Here is a 26560-nt window from a genome sequence, read left to right on the forward strand (position 1 = left end):
TGTATGTAGGAGACACCCTCTCTCCTCCCTGTAACTATCTGAAGCATTTTGCATTTTGGTGACACTCAGGGAGGGACCTGCTCTTCCACTATGTCCACTATGATACTGAGAGACCAGAGACATGGCTGTTGATTCCACCGCTGAAACACAATAGTGAGACAATAAAAATATGTTCTGAGAAGGTTAATGATGCTTAGTGAATGTCCTTTATTTTGCCTCTCCTAATTATTTCTATTATTATTTGATGACAGACAAGACAAAGACATTGAACACAGTTTTTGATCAAACCAATAACGAGTTCCTGATGGAATCATGCCTTGTGCTCTTTATTTCTTCTAATCCCTACATAACAAACAGATTAAGAGGCTCTTTTACCATTGCTCAATCTAGGCACCACCCTGGTTTATTAACCATTATACAACGGGGTGGGTCTAATCCTGAATGCTGACTGGTTAAAATCACATTCCAGCCAGTGTCTATTCCACAAGTTACCACCGGCTAAATCTATGATGTTAAAATGCCTATTTACTCTGTTCCATCTGACTGCGCTATCAACTGTCTCAGCCCAGCCAGGCAATTTATAAAATTGATCTTCACCATAAAAAGCATCTCGACATTATCTCACATTTCTTTTAGACTAACATTTAGTTTTCAACAGTGGAGATTTGTATAAACCTTGCTGTCTGTCTCCAACATTTGCAACATTGTTTCAATATTAAAATTCGATCTCCAGCAATCTCATAATAATGGACGTGTCGGGAGTCGGAATGAGACAGACAGGCAGGCAGCGTTTCTCAGACAGTCGAAATCATGAATCAGCTATACAGTTGAAGTCGGAAGTTTACATAAACTTAGTTTGATTCATTAAAACTTGTTTTTCAACCACTCCACAAATGTCTTGTTAACAAACGAAAGTTTTGGCAAGTTGATTAGGACATCTACTTTGTGCATGACACAAGTAATTTTTCCAACAATTCTTTACAGACAGATTATTTCACTTATAATTCACTGTATCACAATTCCAGTGGGTCAGAAGTTGACATGCACTAAGTTGACTGTGCCTTTAAACAGCTTGGAAAATTCCAGAAAATGATGTCATGGCATTAGAAGCTTCGGAAAGGCTAATTGACATCATTTGAGTCAATTGGAGTGTACCTGTGGATGTATATCAAGGCCTACCTTCAAACTCAGTGCCTCTTTGCTTGACATCATGGGAAAATCAACAGAAATCAGCCAAGACCTCAGAAAAAAATTGTAGACCTCCACAAGTCTGGTTGATCCTTGGGAGAAATTTCCAAACGTCTGAAGGTAACACGTTCATCTGTACAAACAATAGTACGCAAGTATAAACACAATGGGATCACGCAGCCGTCATACCACTCAGGAAGGAGACGAGATCTGTCTCCTAGAGTGCTAATCAATCCCTGAACAACAGCAAAGGACCATTTGAAGATGCTGGAGGAAACAGGTACAAAAGTATCTATATCCACAGTAAAACAAGTCCTATGTCGACATAACCTGAAAGGCCCCCCAGCAAAGAAGAAGCCACTGCTCCAAAACCGCCATAAAAAAAGCCAGACTATGGTTTGCAACTGCACATGAAGACAAAGATCATACTTTTTGTAGAAATGTCCTCTGGTCTGATGAAACAAAAATAGAACTGTTTGGCTATAATGACCATCGTTATGTTTAGAGGAAAAAGGGGGAGGCTTGCAAGCCAAAGAACACCATCCCAACCGTGAAGCATGGGGGTGGCAGCATCATGTTGTGGGGGTGCTTTGCTGCAGGAGGGACTGGTGCACGTCACACAATTTATGGCATCGTGAGGATGGAAAATTATGTGGATATTTTGACGCAACATCTCAAGACATCAGTTAGGAAGTTTAAACTTGGTTGTAAATGGGTCTTCCAAATGGACAGTGACCCCAAGCAAACTTTCAAAGTTGTGGCAAAATGGCTTAAGGACAACAAAGTCAAGGTATTGGAGTGGCCATCACGGAGACCTGACCTCAATTCAATAGAACATTTGTGGGCAGAACTGAAAAAGCTTGTGTGAGCAAGGAGGCCTACAAACCTAACTCAGTTACACCAGCTCTGCCAGGAGGAATGGGCCAAAATTCACCCAACTTATTGTGGGAAGCTTGTGGAAGGCTACCCAAAAAGTTTGACCCAAGTTAAACAATTTAAAGGCAATGCTACCAAATACTAATTTAGTGTATGTAAACTTCGGACCCACTGGGAACGTGATGAAAGAAATAAAAGCTGAAATATCCTTCTCTCTACTATTATTCTGACATTTCACATTCTTAAGATAAAGTGGTGATCCTAACTGACCTAAGACAGGAAATATTTACTTGGATTAAATGTCAGGAATTGTGAAAAACTGAGTTTAAATGTATTTGGCTAATTTGTATGTAAACTTCCGACTTTATATACAAAGAAATGTCAATTGAAAAAAGGTCAAACGAAACGATGTGCAACTAGTTTGCAGTTTTGTGTTGTGTTGTTGTCTAGCTCCTCTGAACAACAGTGTCCTGACGAGAGAGCACATTTTCTATGAATGTTTTCAAATAAATGTCACTAGAAAAAAGCTTAAACATATGCAAATGCAGCTACTTTGTTGTTATTCTGGCTGCACTGTTTGACTTGACCGTAAGTTAGCCATCGTTTGCTAGCTAGCAAGCAAGGGATAAGAACGTTGCCAGCCAATATGGCAATGGAACATTTAGAATGAACAACTGGGTCGCGTCCATAGATGCAGAACAAAAAGAATGAACAACTAGGTCGCGTCCATAGATGCAGAACAAAAAGAATGAACAACTGGGTCGCGTCCATAGATGCGTGAACAAAAATAATGAACAACTGGGTCACGTCTCTGGCAACCAAACCAATATAACGAAAAAGTAGCCGGCTTGGATAGCAATCCAAGATTTGTTATGGGACAATATCTTGTGGAAGGATGAAATAGTATGAATAAATTCATAAAAACAACGCCTAATATATCCTAATAATCTCAGCAATAAAAGAAACATTCTTTTTTCAGGACCCTGTCTTTCAAAGATAATTCATAAAAGTACAAATAACTTCACAGATCTTCATTGTAAAGGGTTTAAACACTGTTTCCCATGCTTGCTCAATGAACCATAAACAATTAATGAACATGCACCTGTGGAACGGTCGTTAAGACACTAACAGCTTACAGATGTTAGTCAATTAAGGTCACAGTTATGAAAACTTAGGACACTAAAGAGGCCTTTCTACTGACTCTGAAAAACACCAAAAGAAAGATGCCCAGGGTCCCTGCTCATCTGCGTGAATGTGCCTTAGGCATGCTGCAAGGAGGCATGAGGACTGCAGATGTGGCCAGGGCAATAAATTGCAATGTGAGACGCCTAAGACAGCGCTACAGGGAGAAAGGACAGACAGCTGATCATCCTCGCAGTGGCAGACCATGTGTAACAACACCTGCACAGGATCGGTACATCCAAACATCACACCTGCGGGACAGGTACAGGATGGCAACAACTGCCCGAGTTACACCAGGAACGCACAATCCCTCCATCAGTGCTCAGACTGTCCGCAATAGGCTGAGAGAGGCTGGACTGAGGGCTTGTAGGCCTGTTTTAAGGCAGGTCCTCACCAGACATCACCGGCAGCAACGTCGCCTATGGGCACAAACCCACCGCCGCTGGACCAGACAGGACTGGCAAAAAGTGCTCTTCACTGACAAGTTGCGGTTTTGTCTCATCAGGGGTGATGGTTGGATTCACGTTTATCGTTGAAGGAATGAGCGTTACACCGAGGCCTGTACTCTGGAGCGGGATCAATTTGAAGGTGGAGGGTCCGTCATGGTCTGTGGCGGTGTGTCACAGCATCATCGGACTGAGATTGTTGTCATTGCAGGCAATCTCAACACTGTGCGTTACAGGGAATACATCCTCCTCCCTCATGTGGTACCATTCCTGCAGGCTCATCCAGACATGACCCTCCAGCATGACAATGCCACCAGCCATACTGCTCGTTCTGTGCGTGATTTCCTTGCAGGTGCCTTGGTGGATGAGTGGGGTGACACCTCACAGCAAGATCTGGCAAATCTGATGCAGTCCATGAGGATGAGATGCACTGCAGTACTTAATGCAGCTGGTGGCCACACCAGATACTGACTGTTACTTTTGATTTTGACACCCCCCCTTTGTTCAGGGACACATTATTCCATTTCTGTTAGTCACATGTCTGTGGAACTTGTTCAGTTTATGTCTCAGTTGTTGAATCTTATGTTCATACGGTTATTTACACATGTTACGTTTGCTGAAAATAAACACAGTTGACAGTGAGAGGACGTTTCTTTTTTTGCTGAGTTTATATCTTATTAACACTGGCTTCTCTGGCATTATCACTTAATTATACATACCAACACATTTGCCAATTGGCATGATGGTAAACTGTTCTAACCCTGTTCATTCCGTTCCATCATCCTACTATGTTTGTGTTCAGTTGAATGAGCTTAATATGCTTGAATCAAATGCAGACAAACAGAGCACTCCAATAGCACCCAGGTCTCATTAGATGGCTGGTAAAAATCCTGTGTAAGGTCATAATGTTTGGTTCAGTTACCACATATTTGCTTGCCTCACAACACGTCTCATGATGACAGTTTTCAAAGCAGCTGATTTCATATCCATGGTTTATCCATGACAGACAGGTCAGTTATATAACATAAGCTAAAGTGGGGTTATCTGAGGCTGGCCACGTTTACATGGCCCTATAGACTGATTTGCATAAAGTAGGCGGATCGTTGTGCCCTGTGGTGGGATGTTTTTTAATTGTCATCCTATTTACTAGTCTGGTTTAATTATGAGTCATACCTAGAGGGACAAAGGGTTTGAACCTACAATTACAAAGGAACCTTTTCTGAATGGAAATGATTTAGGCCTGTAAGTAGGTCTGCCAGTTTTTGTACTCCAGGCAAGTAACATCAAGTAAGTATCATTATACTGCACCTTAACTTATATTATATGAATCACACTGTACCTGCCCAAAGCCTTGAAAGCCCTCAGGCATGCAAGTCAACAGGCACAAGCATGCATACATGCGTGCCACATACAATGGTGTCCAATAATATTGGAACCCTTGATAAACATGAGCAATATTGACGGTTTAACATAAATAATACAAATATTTAGCTGTATTGTATGCACAAAAATATTTTTATTTAACTAGGCAGGTCAGTTAAGAACACATTTTTATTTACAATGACAGCCTAGGAACAGTGGGTTAACTTGTTCAGGGGCAGAACGACAGATTTTTACCTTGTCAGCTCAGGGAATTCGATCTAGCAACCTTTCAGTTACTGGCCCAGCATTCCAACCACTAGGCTACCTGCCATCCCAAAATATAATTATAATTTTTAACTAGTACAATTGCTCAGAGGAAGAGATTTTGTTTAACAAGTAATATTTTCTGTTCGCCAAAAGGTAGGGTTCAAAATTATTGACACCTCTAAAGATTCTTATAATTAAAGTAGTCAAAAGTTTAGTATTTGGGCCCATATTCCTAGCACGCAACTTTTAAACTTGTTGGATGCATTTGCAGGTCGTTTTGGTTGTGTTTCAGATTATTTTGTGCCCAGTAGAAATTAATGGTAAATAATGTATTGTCATTTGGGAGTCAGTTTTACTATAAATAAGACTAGATTATGTTTCTAAACACTTCTACATTCATGTGGATCCTACCATGATTATGGATGATACTGAATGAATTGTGAACAAGGATCAATGAGAAAGTTACAGAGGGTGAAAGATCATATCCCCAAGACATGTTAACCTCTCACTACTACTGTACAAATAACAGAGGAGGTAAGCATATCTTGGGGGTATGGTCTTTGACCCTCTGTAACTTTCTTACTCATCATTATTCACGATTCATTCAGGATTATCAATAATCATGGTAGCATCCACATTAATGTAGAAGTGTTTTGAAATATAATCTATTCTTATTTATAATACAAGTATTTGACTATAACTTGCACAATGTGTATCTGATAAGAGAATGATCTAATAAAGGTAAATGAATCAATAAACCATGATGAATTATTAGTCATACAGCATGGTTAATGAATAATCAATGTAATGATCAATGTAGTGATCGATTAGTCCGATTAGTCCCAGCAAATCTAGTAGAGGCTGTAGAGGGAAAGAAATGTGTGTGAGTATTTAATGGGACCAAGAGGGCAGGAGCCAGATGGTAAAGGGAGTAGAAACTTCAAGGGGTTCCTAACCTTGAGGGAAAGGAACAGGCTGAGCTAGATAGTGATAAACAGTGTGGGAAGTCAATGGGGGATGCAGGTCACCAACAGTTTGTGTGTAAATGCATGTGCGTAAGTAAGCAAGAACTATAAAATGACTGTTTTGTTATCCTAACCTCAGAACGTTCCCTGAATAAAGCTACAGAAACCTTTGTACAAGATCACCTTTGCTATCTCCTGCCTCTCTGAAAGCCTGAAATTAGGTAGGAATCAACATGGTAGAGATAAATACACAGCAAACTGAGGACATACAGTAGAAGGCACAGTATGTTGGTACAGTATGTGAAGGTGTATTGTGATGGAAGTTTGGGTGTGTGTTTTTGTGTTTGGAAAGGTGTGGAGTTAAGTGAGTAAAAAAGGGAAAGGGTTGCAAATGTCAGAGCCCATGTGTGTCTGTGAGCAGGAGTTGTGACAGAGAGTGCTTTCAATTTTGTGCAGATATGGGATATACATTTTAAAATAAATTATAAATATAGTTGATTTATTTATTGTCTTATCATGATGGAATGGTCCCCAGCCCTATACCCTAGACACCCACCTGAGCGACCCAAACACTAAGGAGAAGTCCTTATCTGTTTTATGGGCCTACTGTAAGTAGCCTATACGCAGCCAAAACAGAAAGATGAATGCGGTCAGAGACCCACTAAAACAAATCAAATCAAATTCTATTAGTCACATGCTCCAAATACAACAGGTGTAGACCTTACAGTGAAATGCTTACATACGAACCCCTAACCAACGGTGCAGTTTAAAAAAATACGGATAAGAATAAGAGATAAAAGTAACAAGTAATTAAAGAGCAGCAGTAAAAAAGAACAATATATATACAGGGGGGTGCCGACACAGAGTCAATGTGCGGGGGCACTGGTTATTTAAGGTAGTATGTACATGTAGGTAGAGTTAATTAAAGTGACTATGCATAGATGACAACAGAGAGTGGCAGTGGTGTGGAGAGAGGGGGTGGCAATACGAGTAGTCTGGGTAGCCATTTGACTCAGGAGTTTTATTTATTTCACCTTTATTTAACCAGGTAGGCTAGTTGAGAACAAGTTATCATTTGCAACTGCAACCTGGCCAAGATAAAGCATAGCAATTTGACACATACAACAACAGAGTTACACATGGAATAAACAAAACATACAGTCAATAATACAGTAGAACAACAGAAAACAAAAAGTCTATATACAGTGAGTGCAAATGAGGTAGGATAAGGGAGTTAAGGCAATAAATAGGCCATGGTGGCGAAGTAATTACAAAATAGCAATTAAACACTGGAATGGTAGATGTGCAGAAGATGAATGCAAGTAGGGATACTGGGGTGCAAAGGAGCAAGATAAATAAATAAAGTATAGGGATGAGGTAGGTAGATAGATGGGCTGTTTACAGGTGGGCTATGTACAGGTGCAGTGATCTGTGAGCTGCTCTGACAGCTGGTGCTTAAAGTTAGTGAGGGAGATATGAGTCTCCAGCATCAGAGATTTTTGCCAAATCTTTTCAGTCTCCTAGGTTTTGTCGTGCCCGCTTCACGACTGTCATGGTGTACTTGGAACATGTTAGTTTGTTGGTGATGTGGACACCAAGGAACTTGAAGCTCTCAGCACTGCCCCCTCAAGAGTCTGAGCCTGCCTGCCTGGCAGGGTAGGTCCAACAAAGCCAAAGCCCCCGGATGGGTGAGCATAATATACAAGGAATTTCTCAAAGCTGCTAACAAGAACCTTGATGACCTTGCACCTTGGCGGTCGGAATTCCACCCAGGTAGTGGCAGTGCTGGAAATACTAGCTGCAGTAACCCATGGGGAGGGGGGGGTCACACTCGAACAATCAGAGAGGGGGCAAATTATTGTGGCCCTGGTGGCACAAAATAATCAAAAGTTCTGACTGCACAGAGGTGCTTGGGGAAATGGTCACAACGGGGAACCAGCATGTGTGTGTTTCAGAGGAAGGGGGTGGTTCTGAGCTTCATCAGCTAAGACTTGACAATGGGTAATCAAATCTCTTCATTCGTGCTCAATTTTGCATGCCTTCTCAAACAGCTACAACTGAATATGCATTCTCACATCAAGTCTTTTCTTGAGTTGGGCTCGGGGATGGAACACCTGTTGAGCATCTGAACTTGTGGTTGTTTGTGGGGGAAGGGTAGGGTATGTGTGTGTGGGAGTGTGTGTGTGTGTAGCTATGCTATGGGGTAATGATGTTAGGGACAATACAGGATCAATCACAATAATTGTTTGCTGATATAGTAATTGCGTACCAAAAAATTTATTTTTGTAATGCCAATCCTGGTTATAGGTAACAATCCTGGTTATAGGTAACAATCCTTCATATGAACTGCCTACATTATTACGCATATTATTCGTTAATTGTGGAAATGAATTAAGATACGCAAGATTTTTTAATTTATACATTTAAAAATAACTTTATACAATGCAATCGAGGTGAGGACGATGGAAAGGCTTTTGGCAGTTAATCTGCTTCTGTTCTGTGGGTGGAGGGAGCTGAAGGTTCGAGTTGCCAAACGTCAGCCTCGAAACCTTAATGACTTGGAGAATATCTGCAAAGAGGAGTGGGACAAAATCCCTCCTGAGATGTGTGCAAACCTGGTAGCCAACTACAAGAAACGTCTGACCTCTGTTATTGCCAACAAGGGTTTTGCCACCAAGTACTAAGTCATGTTTTGCAGAGGGGTCAAATACTTATTTCCCTCATTAAAATGCAAATAATTGTATAACATTTTTGACATGCGTGTTTCTGGATTTTTTTGTTGTTATCCTGTGTCTCACTGTTCAAATAAACCTACCATTAAAATGATAGATTGATCATTTCTTTGTCAGAGGGCAAACGTACAAAATCAGCAGAGGGATCAAATACTTTTTTCCCTCACTGTACATGTAGGTAGAGTTAATTAAAGTGACTATGCAAAGATGACCACAGAGAGTGGCAATGGTATGGAGAGGAGAGGGGGGGCAATGCAAATAGTCTGGGTTGCCATTTGACTAGATGTTCAGGAGTCTTATGGCTTGTGGGTAGAAGCTGTTTAGAAGCCTCTTGGACCAAGACTTGGCACTCCGGTACCGCTTGCTGTGTGGTAGCAGAGAGAAACTTGCAATGAAAACTTTCTAACAAAATGTTAAACTATAATATCTGAAAATGTAGCTAGACTCTTCCCCATATACATGGATGAACGCTTCACGGCAGACTGTTTGTAGCTATATCTTGTTTGGACAGCGTTGTTAAGTCACTCTGGTTCACACTGACCATTGCGTGTGCAGAAAGTAGCGCATCACTTTTTCCAACTGATCTGTCGATAGCGCCTGCTAAATTCAGGCAATCAATGTTGTTGAGAAAACACAACTTTTGTAGTTCTTGATGGCTAACGTTAAATCTTTCAAAAATGGCTCAGTAGAAAGAACTATCAACACATTCTGACCAGCTCACGTTATAAACAGAAGCATGCTACATAGCAGACCAATCCAAACACATCTACCGGCATGTCTAGCCCATCCATTACTGTATCTCAGCCAATCATGGCTAGCAGGAAGGATCCTGTCTTGGCTAAACCAACTAGGCTCATAATTAAACAATTGTATTCACATTTACAGATGGAATACAAGTTTGTTATTAAAGCACATTAAAGTTCACATGTTCCAGAAGCCATTTCTGCCCCCCCCCACCAAAAAAAAAACACATTTGGACAAAAAAAAATGTTTACGTTCGATTGCCTCTCCTGTGAAGTAGAGATGTGCGACATGCGCCCAGTTTCCTGAAACGAGTCACATATGGGGGATACAACCATCGCAGCTCTGCAGATTTTGCTGCGAAGAGACAGAATCACAACGGCTGAAGCATTGCAACATTTACCTGGAGCTAACTCTGCAAATAGCACTGCTGGGTGATTTTAAAAAGTCAGTCAATTGATCAATAATATAATAATACTTCAAGCAAAAATGTTTAACTCTAATTTACAATCTGTAGAAACTATGAGAATAGAAAGGTTCAGAACGTATGTGAAACATCACAGCTGTAAAATATATGGCAATAGAAATCAAAACTGGATGGTGTTCAGATATAGATGGAAGTTTAAGTGGATCTGAAGGGTGGGACTAAAAATAAACAAAATATAACTATTGTAAAATTGACTGTGTCCGTAAAACGTATGTATAAGCTGGAAAGAGAAGCCTAGGTGTTGTCTATTAGTTTACTCCAATTAGGGGAGGGGTGGTAGGGTTAGGGGAAAATAGGAGGAAAAAGGAATATAGGAAATTATGCAGACAATTACATTGATGGAAGCGACAATCTGGAATATTAAAGCTGATTTACTGCAATTTGTAACGGCTGTCTGGAAGAGGGGACCAAGGTGCAGCAGAGGATGTGTTCATCATTAGAATTTTAATTCAAAAAACAAGAGAACACTACAAAAATGAACAAAACGACAGCAAACAGTGCTGCTAGGAAAATACTAAAAACAGAAACAATTACCCACAAAACCCAAAGGAAAAACATGCTCCTTATGTGTGACTCCCAATCAGCAACAGCGAGCTTCAGCTGTGCCTGATTGGGAGCCACACACACGGCCCAAAACAAAGAAATACCAAAACATTGAAAAAGGAACATAGAACGCCCACCCAATGTAACACCCTGGCCTAACCAAAATAAAGAACAAAAACCCCTCTCTATGGCCAGGGCGTTACACAATTATTTTGTTACCTGCTGATAAGACTGTTTCAGTAAATATGTTTCTATATGATTGTGTTGCACTCCCAACTTTTCCAACATTCAGAAATGTTTCACTTGAAAAAAAGTGAACTTAAGGTGTGATACTATTGGTCTTGGTTTGTATGATCGTGTTGGACTTGGAGAACCACACATGTCTGACTCCTATTACTATGGTATGAAGAAACAGCCACTAATGAGGAAACCTGTTTCCTGATGTTGGTTTGCTGCATTCCAACACTCTCATTAAAGCATTGGAATCCAGACTATTATCTAACTTATGAGGGTTCTGGGTATATGCGCCATGAGGGGTAATTTCCTATGCCACTCCACATCTTAAAAAAACACAGGAGATATTTAACACTTCCTGTCACACACAACCCAACAACATAAGGTTTCTCACCCATCTAAATAAAACACAAACACATGAAGCTAGATTCACCATGTCACGAATTATGTCATGGTGTTGCAGGGAAGACCAAAATGCAGCAGGTATATGGATACTCATTCTTTTAATGAAAAAAATACGTAAAGCATCCACAGAAAAAACAAAACAATACTCACGACTAACAACAATGTGGCAGGCTCAACAAGCAGTGCTCACAAACAATCTCCCACAAAAGACAAACACACCCTACTATATGGGACTCTCAATCAAAGGCAAATAGACAACACCTGCCTTCAATTGAGAGTCCCAACCCCAATTAACCAAACATAGACATACAACCAGCTAGATCAACATAGAAATACATAAACAAGGAACAGTGCCCAAAAACCCCGGAATACATAAATCAAATCCCCTATAACAAACACAACCCCCCGAACCACATAAACCAAATACCCTCTGCCACGTCCTGACCAAACTACAATGACAATTAACCCTTATACTGGCCAGGACGTGACACACCAACCCCTTCAAATAAGACAAAAGATAATTTTATTATGAATTCTTATTGGTTTGATCATTCATCGCCTGACATACTGTACAGTACCAGTCAGAAGTTTGGACACACCTACTCATTCAAGGGTTTTTCTTTATTTTTACTATTTTCTACATTGTAGAATAATAGTGAAGACATCAACACTATGAAATAAGACATATGGAATCATGTAGTAACCAAAAAATTGTTAAACAAATCAAAATATATTTTATATTTGAGATTCTTCAAAGTAACCATCCTTTGCCTAGTTGACATCTTTGAACACTCTTGGCATTCTCTCAACCAGCTTCATGTGGTAGTCACCTGGAATGCATTTCAATTAACAGATGTGCCTTGTTAAAGTTAATTTGTGGAATTTCTTTCCTTCTTAATGCGTTTGAGCCAATCAGTTGTGTTGTGACAAGTTAGGGATGGTATACAGAAGATAGCCTATTTGGTAAAAGGCCAAGTCCATATTATGGCAAGAACAGCTCAAATAAGCAAAGAGAAACAACAGTCCATCATTACTTTAAGACATGAAGGTCAGTCAATGCGGAACATTTCAAGAACGTTCAACGTTTCTTCAAGTGCAGTCGCAAAAACCATCAAGCGCTATGATGAAACTGGCTCTTATGAGGACCGCCACAGGAAAGGAAGACCCAGAGTTACCTCTGCAGGACACTTACAGCACCCGATGTCACATGAAGGCCAAAAAGATAATCAATGACAACAACCACCTGAGCCATTGCCTGTTAACCCACTATCATCCAGAAGGCGAGGTCAGTACACGTGCATCAAAGCTGGGACCGAGAGACTGAAAAACAGCTTCTATCTCAAGGCCATCAGACTGTTAAACAGTCATCACTAACACAGAGAGGCTGCTGCCTACATACAGACTTGCAATCATTGGCCACTTTAATAAATGGAACACTAGTCACTTTAGTAATTTCACTTTAATAATATCTTGCATTACTCATCTCATATGTACATGTGGCTCAGTTGGTAGAGCATGGTGTTTTCAACGCCAGCATGGTGTGTGCAACGCCAGGGTTCGATTCCCATGGGAGGCCAGTACAACAAAAAAAAATGCATGAAATGAAATGTATGCATTCACTACTGTAAGACGCTCTGGATAAGAGCGTCTGCTAAATGACTAAAATGTAAAAATGTCTGTATTCACTACTCTGCATCTTAGCCTATACCGCTCTGACATTGCTCATCCATATATTTCTTTACTTGGATTTTTGTGTATTAGGTATTTGTTGTGAAATTGATAGATATTACTTGTTAGATGTTGCTGCACTGTCGGAACTAGAAGCACAAGTGTTTCGCTACACTCGCAATAACATCTGCTAAACACGTGTATGTGACCAATAAAATTGTATTTGATTTGATTTGCAGAGTGTTACGTTCCCCAGTTTCTGTTGTGGTTTGTGTATTATCATGTATGTATTTCAGGAGATGGATTCCTGAAGTTCTCAACGAGCAGCTGATTGGGCAATCAACATTGATTGTTTGGAGAGCTGACCCCGCCCCCTCATCAGGACGCAGCTGTCTCCAATTACTAACTTCTTCTGAAGCTATATAAGCCCCAGTTCTGTTGCTCAGAAGGGAGATGATTGCTGAGAGACAAGGCTAATGGCTGAGGGTTATAGCATGTTGGTTGTTTCCAAGAATTTTGGTATGTACTGTGTCCGTTGTTGCTGAGGGAGCTGATTGGTTGTGTGTGTCAATAGGATGCAGTGTTTTGATTATTGACTTACATTTGTGTAATTCTGTTTCATTTGTTCCCAGGGGGGAAGGGGAAGGCACCTAGGGAGTGTTTAGGCAAGAGGCCCGCGGGCATACATATACCCGTAGTAGTTTACTGTCTATGCACACCAGGAAAGACCTGGGCGGACCATCCCCTGTATTTTGGTTAGTGCACCAGGTGGTGCTAGATAGGTAAGTAGTGGGTAGTCAGGTAAGGTAGGAGAGGGGGCTTTGATATTTACTTTCTTTGCTTTGGTTCCGTCCAGCCCCTTTTTCCCAAACCTTACCACGTGAAGGAATAAATTCCCTGTTAACGGTATTCTCTGCCTATTCGTCATACTTGTTCACACCTACACTTCCCTACCTTATTCACAACAAGGAGAGTTGAGTTGTAGCAGGGTGTTGCGTTCCCTCTTTCTAGAGGCGTGCGTAACACAGAGGATGAGTTACTAGCCTCAGAAATTGCAGCCCAAATAAACGCTTCACAGAGTTCAAGTAACAGACACATCTCAACATCAACTGTTCAGAGGAGACTGCATGAATCAGTTCCCACCATAAAGCATGGAGGAGGAGGTGTGATGATGTGGGGGTGCTTTGCTGGTTAGACTGTCAGTGATTTATTTAGAATTCAAGGCACACTTAACCATCCCATCCCATCTGGTTTGCGCTTAGTGGGACTATCATTTTTTTTTCAACAGGACAATGACCCAACATACCTCCAGGCTGTGTAAGTCTATTTGACCAAGAAGGAGAGTGATGGAGTGCTGTATCAGATGACCTGATCTCCACAATCACCCAACCTCAACCCAATTGAGATGGTTTGGGAAGAGATGGACCGCAGAGTATAGGAAAAGCAGCCAGCAAGTGCTTAGCATATGTAGAAACCCCTTCAAGACTGTTGGAAAAGCATTCCAGGTGAAGCTGGTTGAGAGAATGCCAAGAGTGTGCAAAGCTGTCATCAAGGTAAAGGGTGGCTACTTTGAAGAATCTAAAATATATTTTGATATTTTTAACACATTTTTGGTTACTACATGATTCCATATGCGTTATTTCATAGTTTTAAAGTCTTCACTATTATTCTACAATGTAGAAAATAGTAAAAATAAAGAAAAACCCTTGAATGAGTAGGTGTGTCCAAACTTTTGACTGGTACTTTACTATACATTGAAAGTCGTAACACTTGAAATGCATTATTACATTGGTCCCATTACAAGCTCTCTTCTATGTGTCCTTATTTTGCACATACTATATACTTAGACTGTAGTATTTGCGGTGCATGTTACAGATGGTAAATATTTGCGACCCAGATGATGGTATGAAATATGTCTGAGTGTCGGTGCCATGTTTACAATCAACCTGATTCTTGTTAATCATTTAGGGGTACAATAATTTATGTAACTTTTGGAAATGTTTTTTTGGGGGGAACAAAAGGCTGTATAAAATGGAAGCAATATGGCTTCAATTGATGTCATTTTTCAGATGTAATCACAGCATATTTTTTTCGAATTACAGTTAAACACATGGCTTCCTTAAAAATGTCTTCTATGTAAATATCAATTATCTCTGTAATGACTGCTTTAGCCATATGCGGTGGGCATTAGCTAGTCTTTTCCACGATACAGTACTGTAACAGGAGTAGCCTGTATTATCTCTGTAGTTGAGCAAAACATAAAACATCGCCTTTCATAAAGACATATTATTTTCCATTTGCCTATACGTAGCGCATCAAAGAAACAAGTTTCTAGCAATACAAACTGCGTAATTTTGCGTCACCCCTTTCACACAGACTCAAATTGCAGGTTCTATTACCGTACAGCTATTGAAGTGCCATTTTCTAACCCCACCAATGAGTACCAATGTAAAAAGCATTCTTAGCTGCAAATAAAACTAACCTATAATTTACATCATATATTTAACTGACGATGTTGCAACTGTAGCATGTTGCTTGTGTAACATATCACCAGGATTTAGGGCAGGGTGTTAACCAAGCAGGCACACATGAAGCAGGCGGGCGGAGTGTCACAACAACAGACAGTTGCTGTTGTTTTATTAATGGTGGTTTCAAAAAGGTTTTCAAATGTGTGAAATCTTAGAGAGATGTGTTTACCCAGTGAGTTCCACCTTACCACTGGTGCGTTTTGGACTTTAAAACCCTTTTAAACATTGTGTTTGAGCTACAGACATCTGGATGTACCTTTGGATTTGTCTATTTCTTCTGCATCCGTTGGTAACAGCCATTAGTCTGATTAATGGGGACAAGGGCGGATCCTGAAGGCCCCGGTCCGGGGCTTTTAAAAAAAAAAATGTCTGTAGAGTCCTCATGGTTTGCGCTACAAACTTAAAATCTATCTATGAAAAGCTAAGACTCACGAACATGGACAATGAGTGACAATGTCAAGCTTGTGACTACACATTTGTTGGATGCATTTGCTGTTTGTTTTGGTTGTGTTTGAGATTATTTTGTGAATTAACAACAAACAACAAATGCATCCAACAAATGTGTAGTCACAAGCTTGATGTAGTCATTGCGTGCTATGAATGAGACTAAATATTTAACTTTTTACTACTTTAATACACATACAAGGGAATTTGTCTCAATACTTTTGGTCCCCTAAAATGGGGGGACTACATTCAAAGAGTGCTGTAATTTTTAAACAGTTAACCCGATATGGATAAAAATACCCTCCAATTAAATATCACAGTCTGTACTTTAACCTCATAGTCGTTGTATCATTTCAAAGTCCTGGAGTACAGAGCCAAAACAACCAAACATGTGTCACTGTCCCAATACTTTTGGAGCCCACTGTAAATAAAAACATCAGGTTTTTGCTTTGGCTGAATTCATTTTATTATTGGCATTTGCCAATACAACTCATGAAGACAAATATTTATGTCAAATTGTTTTGTATTCTACTTGTAGCCCTGGTTGTCCTGAAAAGAAAATGGTAATTCAAACTTGAACGTCTCAAATGTGATGGTCAACCTGGTGTGTTTGAATACTTAGTTCTATCAAGCTTTGTGGGATAATCATCACCTTACAAAACAAATCAATCAATAAATTCACCAATAATTGACTTGGCAGAGACTACCACAGCATTGCATAATGCCTCGTGCTCCTGCTGACTGCAAGTTTCCTAATCAAGTCTGTCATGGTTCGCTACTCTCTAGTCATACTGTCATTCTTACTGCACACTAAGGACCAGGCAGGACTACACTTCTCAACCTCATCTACTGGGCTTCTCATAATGGATTATGAGGTACGTGGATTGTATCTTACTTACTTTTCTACAATATAGCCTGGGTGACTGAAGGCGCGCTTTCTGTAAGCCCCTTTGACATCACACTTTATGAGGCTGTAAATCGTATGTCAACAATTGGCATGCTGCATGCTGAAATAGACGAGAACCTGGCCACTCCAGTTTGGTATTGATGTCTCGGGCCCAAGTGGCATGCCAGTTACACTCACAATGTTGCAGGGACTATAGCAGTCGTCTACTTCATGGCTTCAAGTTTAGCTTCTACTGGGATTTGATGTAGCAGATTGCCTTATCATACAGCTGCAGACATAACACCATGGAAATATCTGTCGCCTTGAGGAGAACTAAAAGTTTTTATGTGCGTATTCTATATTTTGTGAAAGAAATATCGGACACAGATTTATTGTGTGAAAGGTAACAGATTTTAGAAGTAGACAATTGATTATTGATTCATATCGGTCACTTTTTAGTTGCCAGTTCGGTAAATTATTGTACACAATGAATAGGTTGTTGACATTCACTGCATGCCAGTTGTATCTGGTTATGATTGGCTGCTACAGTTCCTTAGCTGCTGCATTAGAACACATTAGAGTGACATGTTGTGAGACATTCTGTCATTATCTGATAGACCACTTCGTCCTTTCTTTGTCATTTCTTTCAAATCTTATGAATATGCTATCAAATAACAATATGTACTTATTGGTGTGTATGTGTTTGTGCATGCATGTGTGTGTGGTTTGGTTTTGTTATCCTCGCGTGGACCTGGAGTCCTCACACGGATAGTAAAGCAAGGAACATTCAGACAAGTGGGGACATTTCACCAGTCCCCACAAGGAAAAAGGCTATTTTAGGCTTATGGGTTAGGTTTAGGGTTGGGGTTACAGTTAGGGTTAGGGGTTTAGGATTAAGGTTGGGTTTAGGATTAAGGTTAGGCTTAGGTTAGGTTAAGGGTTTTGGGTTAAGGGTTTAGGGCTAAGGTTTAGGTTTAGGTTTAGAGTTAAGAATTGGGGAAAATAGGATTTTGAATTGGAATACATTTTTGTGTCCCCACAAGGATAATAAAACAAAATTGTGTGCGTGTGTGCGTGCAGGAAGCAGTGTGTGCTCTGAACACCTTGCAGACCAATGTGAGTGTGTTGGATCAGGTGCGGAGGGAGCGGAGTGATCAACCTGAGCTGCAGCTCCAGGCCATGCGGGGTTTCCTCCATCGTACAGGCCTCACAGTGAGTGACCAACAGACACACTGAAACCAGCATGTAGACTGCCATCACACAATCTGCACACTCTCAAATATATATACACTGCTCAAAAAAATAAAGGGAACACTTAAACAACACAATGTAACTCCAAGTCAATCACACTTCTGTGAAATCAAACTGTCCACTTAGGAAGCAACACTGATTGACAATAAATGTCACATGCTGTTGTGCAAATGGAATAGACAACAGGTGGAAATTATAGGCAATTAGCAAGACACCCCCAATAAAGGAGTGGTTCTGCAGGTGGGGACCACAGACCACTTCTCAGTTCCTATGCTTCCTGGCTGATGTTTTGGTCACTTTTGAATGCTGGCGGTGCTTTCACTCTAGTGGTAGCATGAGACGGAGTCTACAACCCACACAAGTGGCTCAGGTAGTGCAGCTCATCCAGGATGGCACATCAATGCGAGCTGTGGCAAGAAGGTTTGCTGTGTCTGTCAGCGTAGTGTCCAGAGCATGGAGGTGCTACCAGGAGACAGGCCAGTACAACAGGAGACGTGGAGGAGGCCGTAGGAGGGCAACAACCCAGCAGCAGGACCGCTACCTCCGCCTTTGTGCAAGGAGGAGCAGGAGAAGCACTGCCAGAGCCCTGCAAAATGACCTCCAGCAGGCCACAAATGTGCATGTGTCTGTTCAAACGGTCAGAAACAGACTCCATGAGGGTGGTATGAGGGCCCGACGTCCACAGGTGGGGGTTGTGCTTACAGCCCAACACCGTGCAGGACGTTTGGCATTTGCCAGAGAACACCAAGATTGGCAAATTCGCCACTGGCGCCCTGTGCTCTTCACAGATGAAAGCAGGTTCACACTGAGCACATGTGACAGACGTGACAGTCTGGAGATGCCGTGGAGAATGTTCTGCTGCCTGCAACATCCTCCAGCATGACCGGTTTGGCGGTGGGTCAGTCATGGTGTGGGGTGGCATTTCTTTTGGGGGCCGCATAGCCCTCCATGTGCTCGCCAGAGGTAGCCTGACTGCCATTAGGTAGCGAGATGAGATCCTCAGACCCCTTGTTAGACCATATGCTGGTGCGGTTGGCCCTGGGTTCCTCCTAATGCAAGACAATGCTAGACCTCATGTGGCTGGAGTGTGTCAGCAGTTCCTGCAAGAGGAAGGCATTGATGCTATGGACTGGCCCGCCCGTTCCCCAGACCTGAATCCAATTGAGCACATCTGGGACATCATGTCTCGCTCCATCCACCAACGCCACGTTGCACCAGAGACTGTCCAGGAGTTGGCGGATGCTTTAGTCCAGGTCTGGGAGGAGATCCCTCAGGAGACCATCCGCCACCTCATCAGCAGCATGCCCAGGCGTTGTAGGGAGGTCATACAGGCACGTGGAGGCCACACACACTACTGAGCCTCATTTGGACTTGTTTTAAGGACATTACATCAAAGTTGGATCAGCCTGTAGTGTGGTTTTCCACTTTAATTTTGAGTGTGACTCCAAATCCAGACCTCCATGGGTTGATAAATTGGATTTCCATTGATTATTTTTGTGTGATTTTGTTGTCAGCTCATTCAACTATGTAAAGAAAAAAGTATTTAATAAGATTATTTCTTTCATTCAGATCTAGGATGTGTTGTTTAAGTGTTCCCTTTATTTTTTTGAGCAGTATATATATATATATATATATATATATATATATATATATATATATATATATATATTCTGAGCATCATTACATGCTAATCTCTATTTCCTCACTGGCGACTCCTGTTACTTGATCTGTTGACTGCCTCTCTTGGCCCGTTGACTTATGAGAGATAGGGTCCGCTCTCACTACTCCACGGCTGGATGTTTTTTAGGTAGACAAGCTGGACCTCCTCAATATAATCCATGTGACAGGCACCAAGGGCAAGGTAAACATGGTATTGTTTTGGTGTAAAAATTACAAGGCTTTTCTAAAATATTATTTTGACATGTGTTTGAAGTACAATAATACATGAAATACAATAGAATTAATGTAAGACTTGATTACTCTCTCTTTCTGCTCTTTCAGGGATCAACATGTGCCTTTACTGAGAGAATCCTCAGGGACTATGGCTTTCGGACTGGGTTTTACAGGTATAGTATATAACGGAAGAAGACAGGGGTTGGTGTGTTCTCCCTCAGTATGTGCGTTCAAGCTTATGTTTCTTTTGTAGTTTTTTTAACCTGTTGCATCAGGAAGTGTAGTGTCTGGGTTTTTGCGCATGGAGAAACACTGGTATCCCTATACTGAACTTTGACTTGTTAGGTCTTTGCCCAATTAATTATTAACCTGTGTTGTTACAAGTGTGCCTGCTTTTGAAGTGCTCAAATTATGAAGAAAGCTTAACCGTAGTATTGGGAAAATATGGCCAAAATATGACCTGTTGGCTTGCTTGTACAATGCTATGTGAACATTCTTATCACACACACAATATTATGTCACCTAACATACAGTCAGAGATGTGGTGGCTCTCCTACTGTGAACATTATGAATGTCATCTGTTCCTTACAGCTCACCACACCTGGTACAGGTCAGAGAGAGAATACGCATCAATGGACAACCAATCAGCAAAGAGCTCTTCACCAAATACTTCTGGGAGGTGTTTGCCCAGTTAGATGATACAAAGGTACAGTATGTCTTCATATACACTTTGAGAAAAAAGGTAACGAATTGTACTTAAAGGGGTACAAACGCTTGTCACTGTAGTTGTATCCTGTAAGGTGCATCCATTGTAACATTAGTTATACAGCAGGTAGAGCTGAAGTCGGAAGTTTACATACACCTTAGCCAAATACATTTAAACTCAGTTTTCACAATTCCTGACATTTAATCCTAGTAAAACATTCCCTGTCTTAGGTCAGTTAGGATCACCACTTTATTTTAAGAATGTGAAATGTCAGAATAATAGTAGAGAGAATGATTTATTTCAGCTTTTATTTCTTTCATCACATTCCCAGTGGGTCAGAAGTTTACATACACTCAATTAGTATTTGGTAGCATTGCGTTTACATTGTTTTACTTGGGTCAAACGTTTCGGGTAGCCTTCCACAACCTACCCACAATAAGTTGGGTGAATTTTGGCCCATTCCTCCTGACAGAGCTGGTGTAACTGAGTCAGGTTCGTAGGCCTCCTTGCTCGCATACACTTTTTCAGTTATGCCCACAAATTTTCTATTTTGCTCCCACAACATGATGCTGCCACCCCCGTGCTTCACGGTTGGGATGGTGTTCTTCGGCTTGCAAGCGTCCCCCTTTTTCCTCCAAACATAACGATGGTCATTATGGCCAATTTTCGCACGTTCATCTCTAGGAGACAGAACTCGTCTCCTTCCTGAGTGGTATGACGGCTGCGTGGTCCCATGGTGTTTATACTTGCGTACAATTGTTTGTACAGATGAACATGGTACCTTCAGGTGTTTGGGAATTGCTCCCAAGGATGAACCAGACTTGTGGAGGTCTACAATTTCCTTCTGGGGTCTTGGCTGATTTATTTTGATTTTCCCATGATGTCAAGCAAAGAGGCACTGAGTTTGAAGGTAGACCTTGAAATACATCCACAGGTCCACCTCCAATTGACAAAAATTATGTCAATTGGCCTATCAGAAGCTTCTAACGCCATTACATAATTTTCTGGAATTTTCCAAGCTGTTTAAAGGCACAGTCAACTTAGTGTATGTAAACTTCTGACCCACTGGAATTGTGATACAGTGAATTATAAGTGAAATAATCTGTCTGTAAACAATTGTTGGAAAAATGACTTGTGTCAAACTATAGTTTGTTAATAAGATTAATATAGTTTGTTAATAAGAAAGTGGAGGGATTGAAAAACAAGGTTTAATGACTCCAACCTAAGTGTATGTAAACTTCCGACTTCAACTGTACATAAGTGTACCCTTGCAGTTTGTACCAAAAAATAGCCAAATTTGCCTTTTTAGGGTACCATCGCAGTGACAAAGCCGTTCCTTTTAAAGCTGCAATGTGTAACTTTTTGGGCGACTCGACCAAATTCACATAGAAATGTGTTATAGATCTGAAAGCAGGTCTAGATTTTTTTCTATGTGCGCTATTTCCATGCTTTGGTTCTTAAGTTTTTTTTGTTACGTCTTTTACTTTCTGTTTTGCATACCAGCTTCAAACAGCTGAAAATAAAATATTTTAATCCTAATTGCTCATCTACGTCGCTCTGGATAAGAGTGTCTACTAAAGGACTAAAATTTAAAAATAATTATAAATAAATTGACTGCAAGAAGCCCAAACAGATACTGTATAATGTTTGACTAAAACATAATAATTCCAAACCTTTCATACATTTGTATATGATCAAGTGTCTCTCTACTATGCGTGGGATTACTTGGGAACAGATTTCTTAAATTAAAATAACTTGGAGCTGATTTCCTGGTGTTTTTACAGTCTATTATATCTAACAATAATAACAATTAATAAAAAAAAACATTTTTTTTCTCTGTAAACTTTGGGGGCCAAATAAAACCACATTCAGCATTCACCAAAAAAACTCATATACCAACAATACATTGCGGCTTTTACGTCAAGAAAGGAATCGTTGATGGAGGCGAATCGTGTAAGTAGTAGGTGCTAAAGTGCCCAAGGAGATGTGTCATTTTATGTTGCTAGTAGATGATAAAATAAGATAGCCAGCTTTCTAAGTGTACCCGGGCCATGCAAAACCAACTGGCCCACTCGGATCTAGCATGGTGTTTGGGGATCGAATAAGATAACTAGTTGGCTAACATTAGCAAGCGACAACAACTCCATCAACACTGCACGTTTTGCAGAAATGAATGGTCAAATATCAATCGGATTAATGTAATTGTTTATTTCTATGTATGTACTATATATATGTTGTATATATGTTGTATATATGTTTCCTGCAATTAGTATGATCTGTTACAAATGTCAATTTGTACAATTTGTTATGAATTTGTAAGTGCTTAAGATCCCGATCAATCTCTTTGGACCGCTTAAGCTGGTACAACACTTCTGGTACAACACTTTTGGTACAACACTTCCATATTCAAAATATTAGGTACAAAAATGTACCATTATACTAGATTATTTGCACATGTACCCTAAAATGTACCGAACGGTTCATACTGTATGTGCACCTCTGAAGGTACATTATGCGTATTTTGATCTTTTTGTACCCCAGGGAACAATAATGTACCCTAACCATACCCTTTTTTTCTGAGAGTGTAGTGTTGAAGAATGAACACTGATGTAGCCTACCAGACTCAAAGAAACTCTGACCCTTCCCTGTTATGACTGTGTCACTGCACTGATCCTCAGGACTCCCATGGAGTTAGCATGCCGGCCTATTTCAGCTTCCTCACCATCCTGGCGTTCCATGTCTTCCTACAGGAGAGGGTAACATTCGCATACCCTGTCACATGTACAGTTAGGTTACAAATGTACTAATTACCAAATCAAGGATGAAAGTAAACCATTCTGAGCAGTATCTCTTTATACAACAGGTTGATTTAGCTGTTATTGAGGTTGGGATTGGAGGGGCCTATGACTGTACGAACATCATTAGGTAACTTTGCTGCATATCATAGAGGATGTACTATCAAAGTCAAACATACGATTGATTAGTTACAGATCTGTTATCACTTCTTTTTCTTTCTGACATTTGATGTACAGGAAGCCGTGGGTTTGTGGGATATCCTCCTTAGGAATTGATCACACAAGTATACTAGGAGACACCATAGAGGAGATCGCCTGGCAGAAAGCAGGCATATTTAAGGTGAGAGTAATGCATGTTGTGTTGTTGAGATCAACCTACTATATACACTTTGTACAGTACTTACTATCTATGGCCTGTCTGCAGGGGGTGAATGTAGTTGAATAAGTATTATTCCTCCCCAGCCAGGGGTGCCAGTGTTCACTGTCAAGCAGCCAGATAGGCCCATGACTGTTCTACAGGGCAGAGCCAAAGAGATAAGGGTGAGTGACTGGGGCCTTTTCTCCTCCTGGATGTGGATGGATTTGCTATGTGTTTGTTTGAACGTGCTCATATTTCAGATGCTTTTTTGACCCCCTCTGTGTTGTGTAGTGTCCTCTGTGGGTTTGTCCAGATCTGGAGCAGTATGAGTCTGGGGCTGGCCATCTGAGTCTGGGCCTGGCTGGACAACAGCAGCGTTGCAACGCCTCACTCGCCCTGCAGCTCAGCAAGACCTGGCTACAGCGCTACAGACAGTCTGGTGTGTGTGTGTGTGTATGTGTGTTATATTATAACTCACAAAGAATGACAATGTTATTCTAGCTAGTATAGGAAGATATTGCTCAAGAAAACAGAACACATTCCAATCGTGATGAGGTTCAGTAAGTTACTGTGGGAATCTACTTACTTTCAGATGATCAGCTTGCTGCCCCGGTAGTGGAGACCAGGCTGGTCTCCCAGGCAACAGCCTTTAAGCCCAGCCCCATCATGGTCAAAGGTCGGTAGCATACTCTCACCCATGAAACATCCAGATAAATAAATAACTGTGCCTGAAAGCACAACATGAAAAATTATCTGTCTCACCCTTCCCTTACTTCTCCACTCATCTCCCCCCTCTGTCTCCAGGCCTGGAAGCGACAGAGTGGCCTGGAAGAACTCAGACTCTGAGGCATGGTCCTGTCACCTACTACCTGGACGGAGCTCACACCACAGGCAGCATGCAGGCCTGTGTACACTGGTTCAGCCAGGAGATCCAGCAGGAAGAGAGTAGCAACAGGTTAGTCCCTGCCTGGGCTTTAGGGGGCCCACAGACTTCTCTACAGTGGCCTTAGTTGGTCAAATGATTGTAGAAAACTGTAGGCCTATATGACTGTGAGAAATAGTAGCATGCACGCAAACATCAGCACACACCAGCTCAGAATTTATGTGAGATTTGACACTCAAATCATTTGACACTCATATAGATTCGATACTACATTTTGTGTAAAATTCACAGTCCATTCATTTCACGGTCAGATTTGACTATGTCATTCTTTGATAGACAACATCTCTGAGTAGGCCTACTCACTGTGTGTGTGTGACAGGGGCCCTGTGATCAGAGTACTGCTGTTCAACACCACAGGAGAGAGGGACTCTGCTGCCATGCTCAAACTCCTGGAGGTGAGTACTACAGGTCTGGGATCAGATACACAGATACTGCTGTCTGCTGCTCTATTCTGTAGCTCTGACCGGAATCTAACTTTTGAACAGCACCTAAAGAAGCACAAACAGATCAAACCCTGAAATAGAATAAATATCTAACATCTTCTCCCTTTGTTGTCCTTGCAGCCATGCCAGTTTGATTTTGCTGTGTTTTGTCCCAACATTACTGAAACTATTACAGAAAACAATGCAGGTGAGTTTTCTTCTGTGTTTGGGGTTTTAACAGACAGCTGCAAAAAAAATGCAATTTAATGGTACATAATTACCACAACGAATATGAAACATATGACTACATAAGTTGGAATATTTTTCCTAAGTTTTCTTGGCTGTGTAAAAAAATGCTACCACATTCATTGTCCAGCTGTGAGAAATGTATGAGAGGTGTGTGTGCAGTCCTTCACTTTCTTTGTTTGCTCTGCTCTTTTTCAGATCAGCAGAATTTCAATGTGTCTGTGGAGAACATGCTGACCCGTTGCCTTGACAACCAGATCAGCTGGCAGAGCCTGAGTGGGACAGAGACTAAGCAGGGGTCTGAGTCTGAGCTGCTGATAAAGGACAGGCTCCCCTTGCTGGCCAAGACCAGGACCAACACCCTGGTCTTCCCTTGCATCCTCAGCGCCCTCCAGTGGATCAGCCAGGGAAGGGACACTGTGCTGGCTACTGCAGGGAGCCCCTATCTCCCAGTACAGCCCAGTGTCATGGCAAAAGCAGAACCACTGAGAAAGGCAGCCCAGGTCTCTGTCCTGGTCACAGGTAGTCTACACCTAGTAGGAGGGGCGCTGAAATACCTGGACCCCTCGCTAGCCTCCTAATTAACTATTGGCCCAACAACTGGCCCATCAGTCTGGCCTGGATTTTTGTAGGACATTGAGATACGCTCAATGTTTGACAGGTATTATATTTTAGGTGTTTACAGCTTAGGGTCTTCTTGAATAGATGTGTGCTCCTTGTTGTCAAGTTGCTTTGTCCTCAGTGCAGGATCCCTGGGCTTTCATACCACGAAGTTGTGCTGTACTATGTCAGCATGTCAAGTTGAATGATTTTCTCAGGGTGATTGAAATACGATTGTTTTGCATTGTATTTTCTATTTGAATTATTGCTTTGACTAATGTACATAATGAAAATCAAAGCATGTATGAATTTGTACATAGTTTCTTCAAATGTTTTGTTCATTGTGAATAAAGACTTTTACAGTACCAGTCAAAAGTTTGGACACCTACTCA

The 26560-nt window shown here is 41.1% G+C and overlaps 1 protein-coding gene across 2 annotated transcripts; it reads left to right on the forward strand.

Annotated features, from left to right (window-relative positions):
* Nucleotides 1-16696: 16696 nt before the first annotated feature.
* LOC106579999 (folylpolyglutamate synthase, mitochondrial) lies at nucleotides 16697-26560 on the forward strand. 2 transcript variants are annotated; one of them, XM_014160528.2, is made up of 15 exons: nucleotides 16697-16943; nucleotides 18035-18166; nucleotides 20013-20066; nucleotides 20207-20271; nucleotides 20690-20804; nucleotides 23483-23560; nucleotides 23668-23729; nucleotides 23837-23939; nucleotides 24062-24139; nucleotides 24249-24396; nucleotides 24550-24633; nucleotides 24762-24912; nucleotides 25220-25295; nucleotides 25464-25530; nucleotides 25767-26560. In XM_014160528.2, the coding sequence occupies exons 1-15, from the start codon at nucleotides 16836-16838 to the stop codon at nucleotides 26147-26149; spliced, it is 1704 nt and encodes a 567-aa protein (XP_014016003.1). In that variant the 5' UTR covers nucleotides 16697-16835; the 3' UTR covers nucleotides 26150-26560. The 2 variants fall into 2 exon arrangements, with proteins under 2 accessions (XP_014016003.1, XP_014016004.1); XM_014160529.2 differs by lacking the exon at nucleotides 16697-16943 and adding an exon at nucleotides 17052-17301.

Source organism: Salmo salar, chromosome ssa20, assembly GCF_905237065.1.
Source record: "Salmo salar chromosome ssa20, Ssal_v3.1, whole genome shotgun sequence".
Lineage (NCBI taxonomy): Eukaryota > Metazoa > Chordata > Actinopteri > Salmoniformes > Salmonidae > Salmo > Salmo salar.

Excerpts from the sequence above, each read along its gene's own strand:
- LOC106579999 (XM_014160528.2), top strand. The coding sequence starts at position 16,836 with ATGGTTCGCTACTCTCTAGTCATACTGTCATTCTTACTGCACACTAAG. Across the intron at positions 23,940-24,061 it reads AGAAAGCAGGCATATTTAAG|CCAGGGGTGCCAGTGTTCAC; the intron begins GTGAGAGTAATG and ends ATTCCTCCCCAG. Across the intron at positions 25,296-25,463 it reads CCATGCTCAAACTCCTGGAG|CCATGCCAGTTTGATTTTGC; the intron begins GTGAGTACTACA and ends TTGTCCTTGCAG.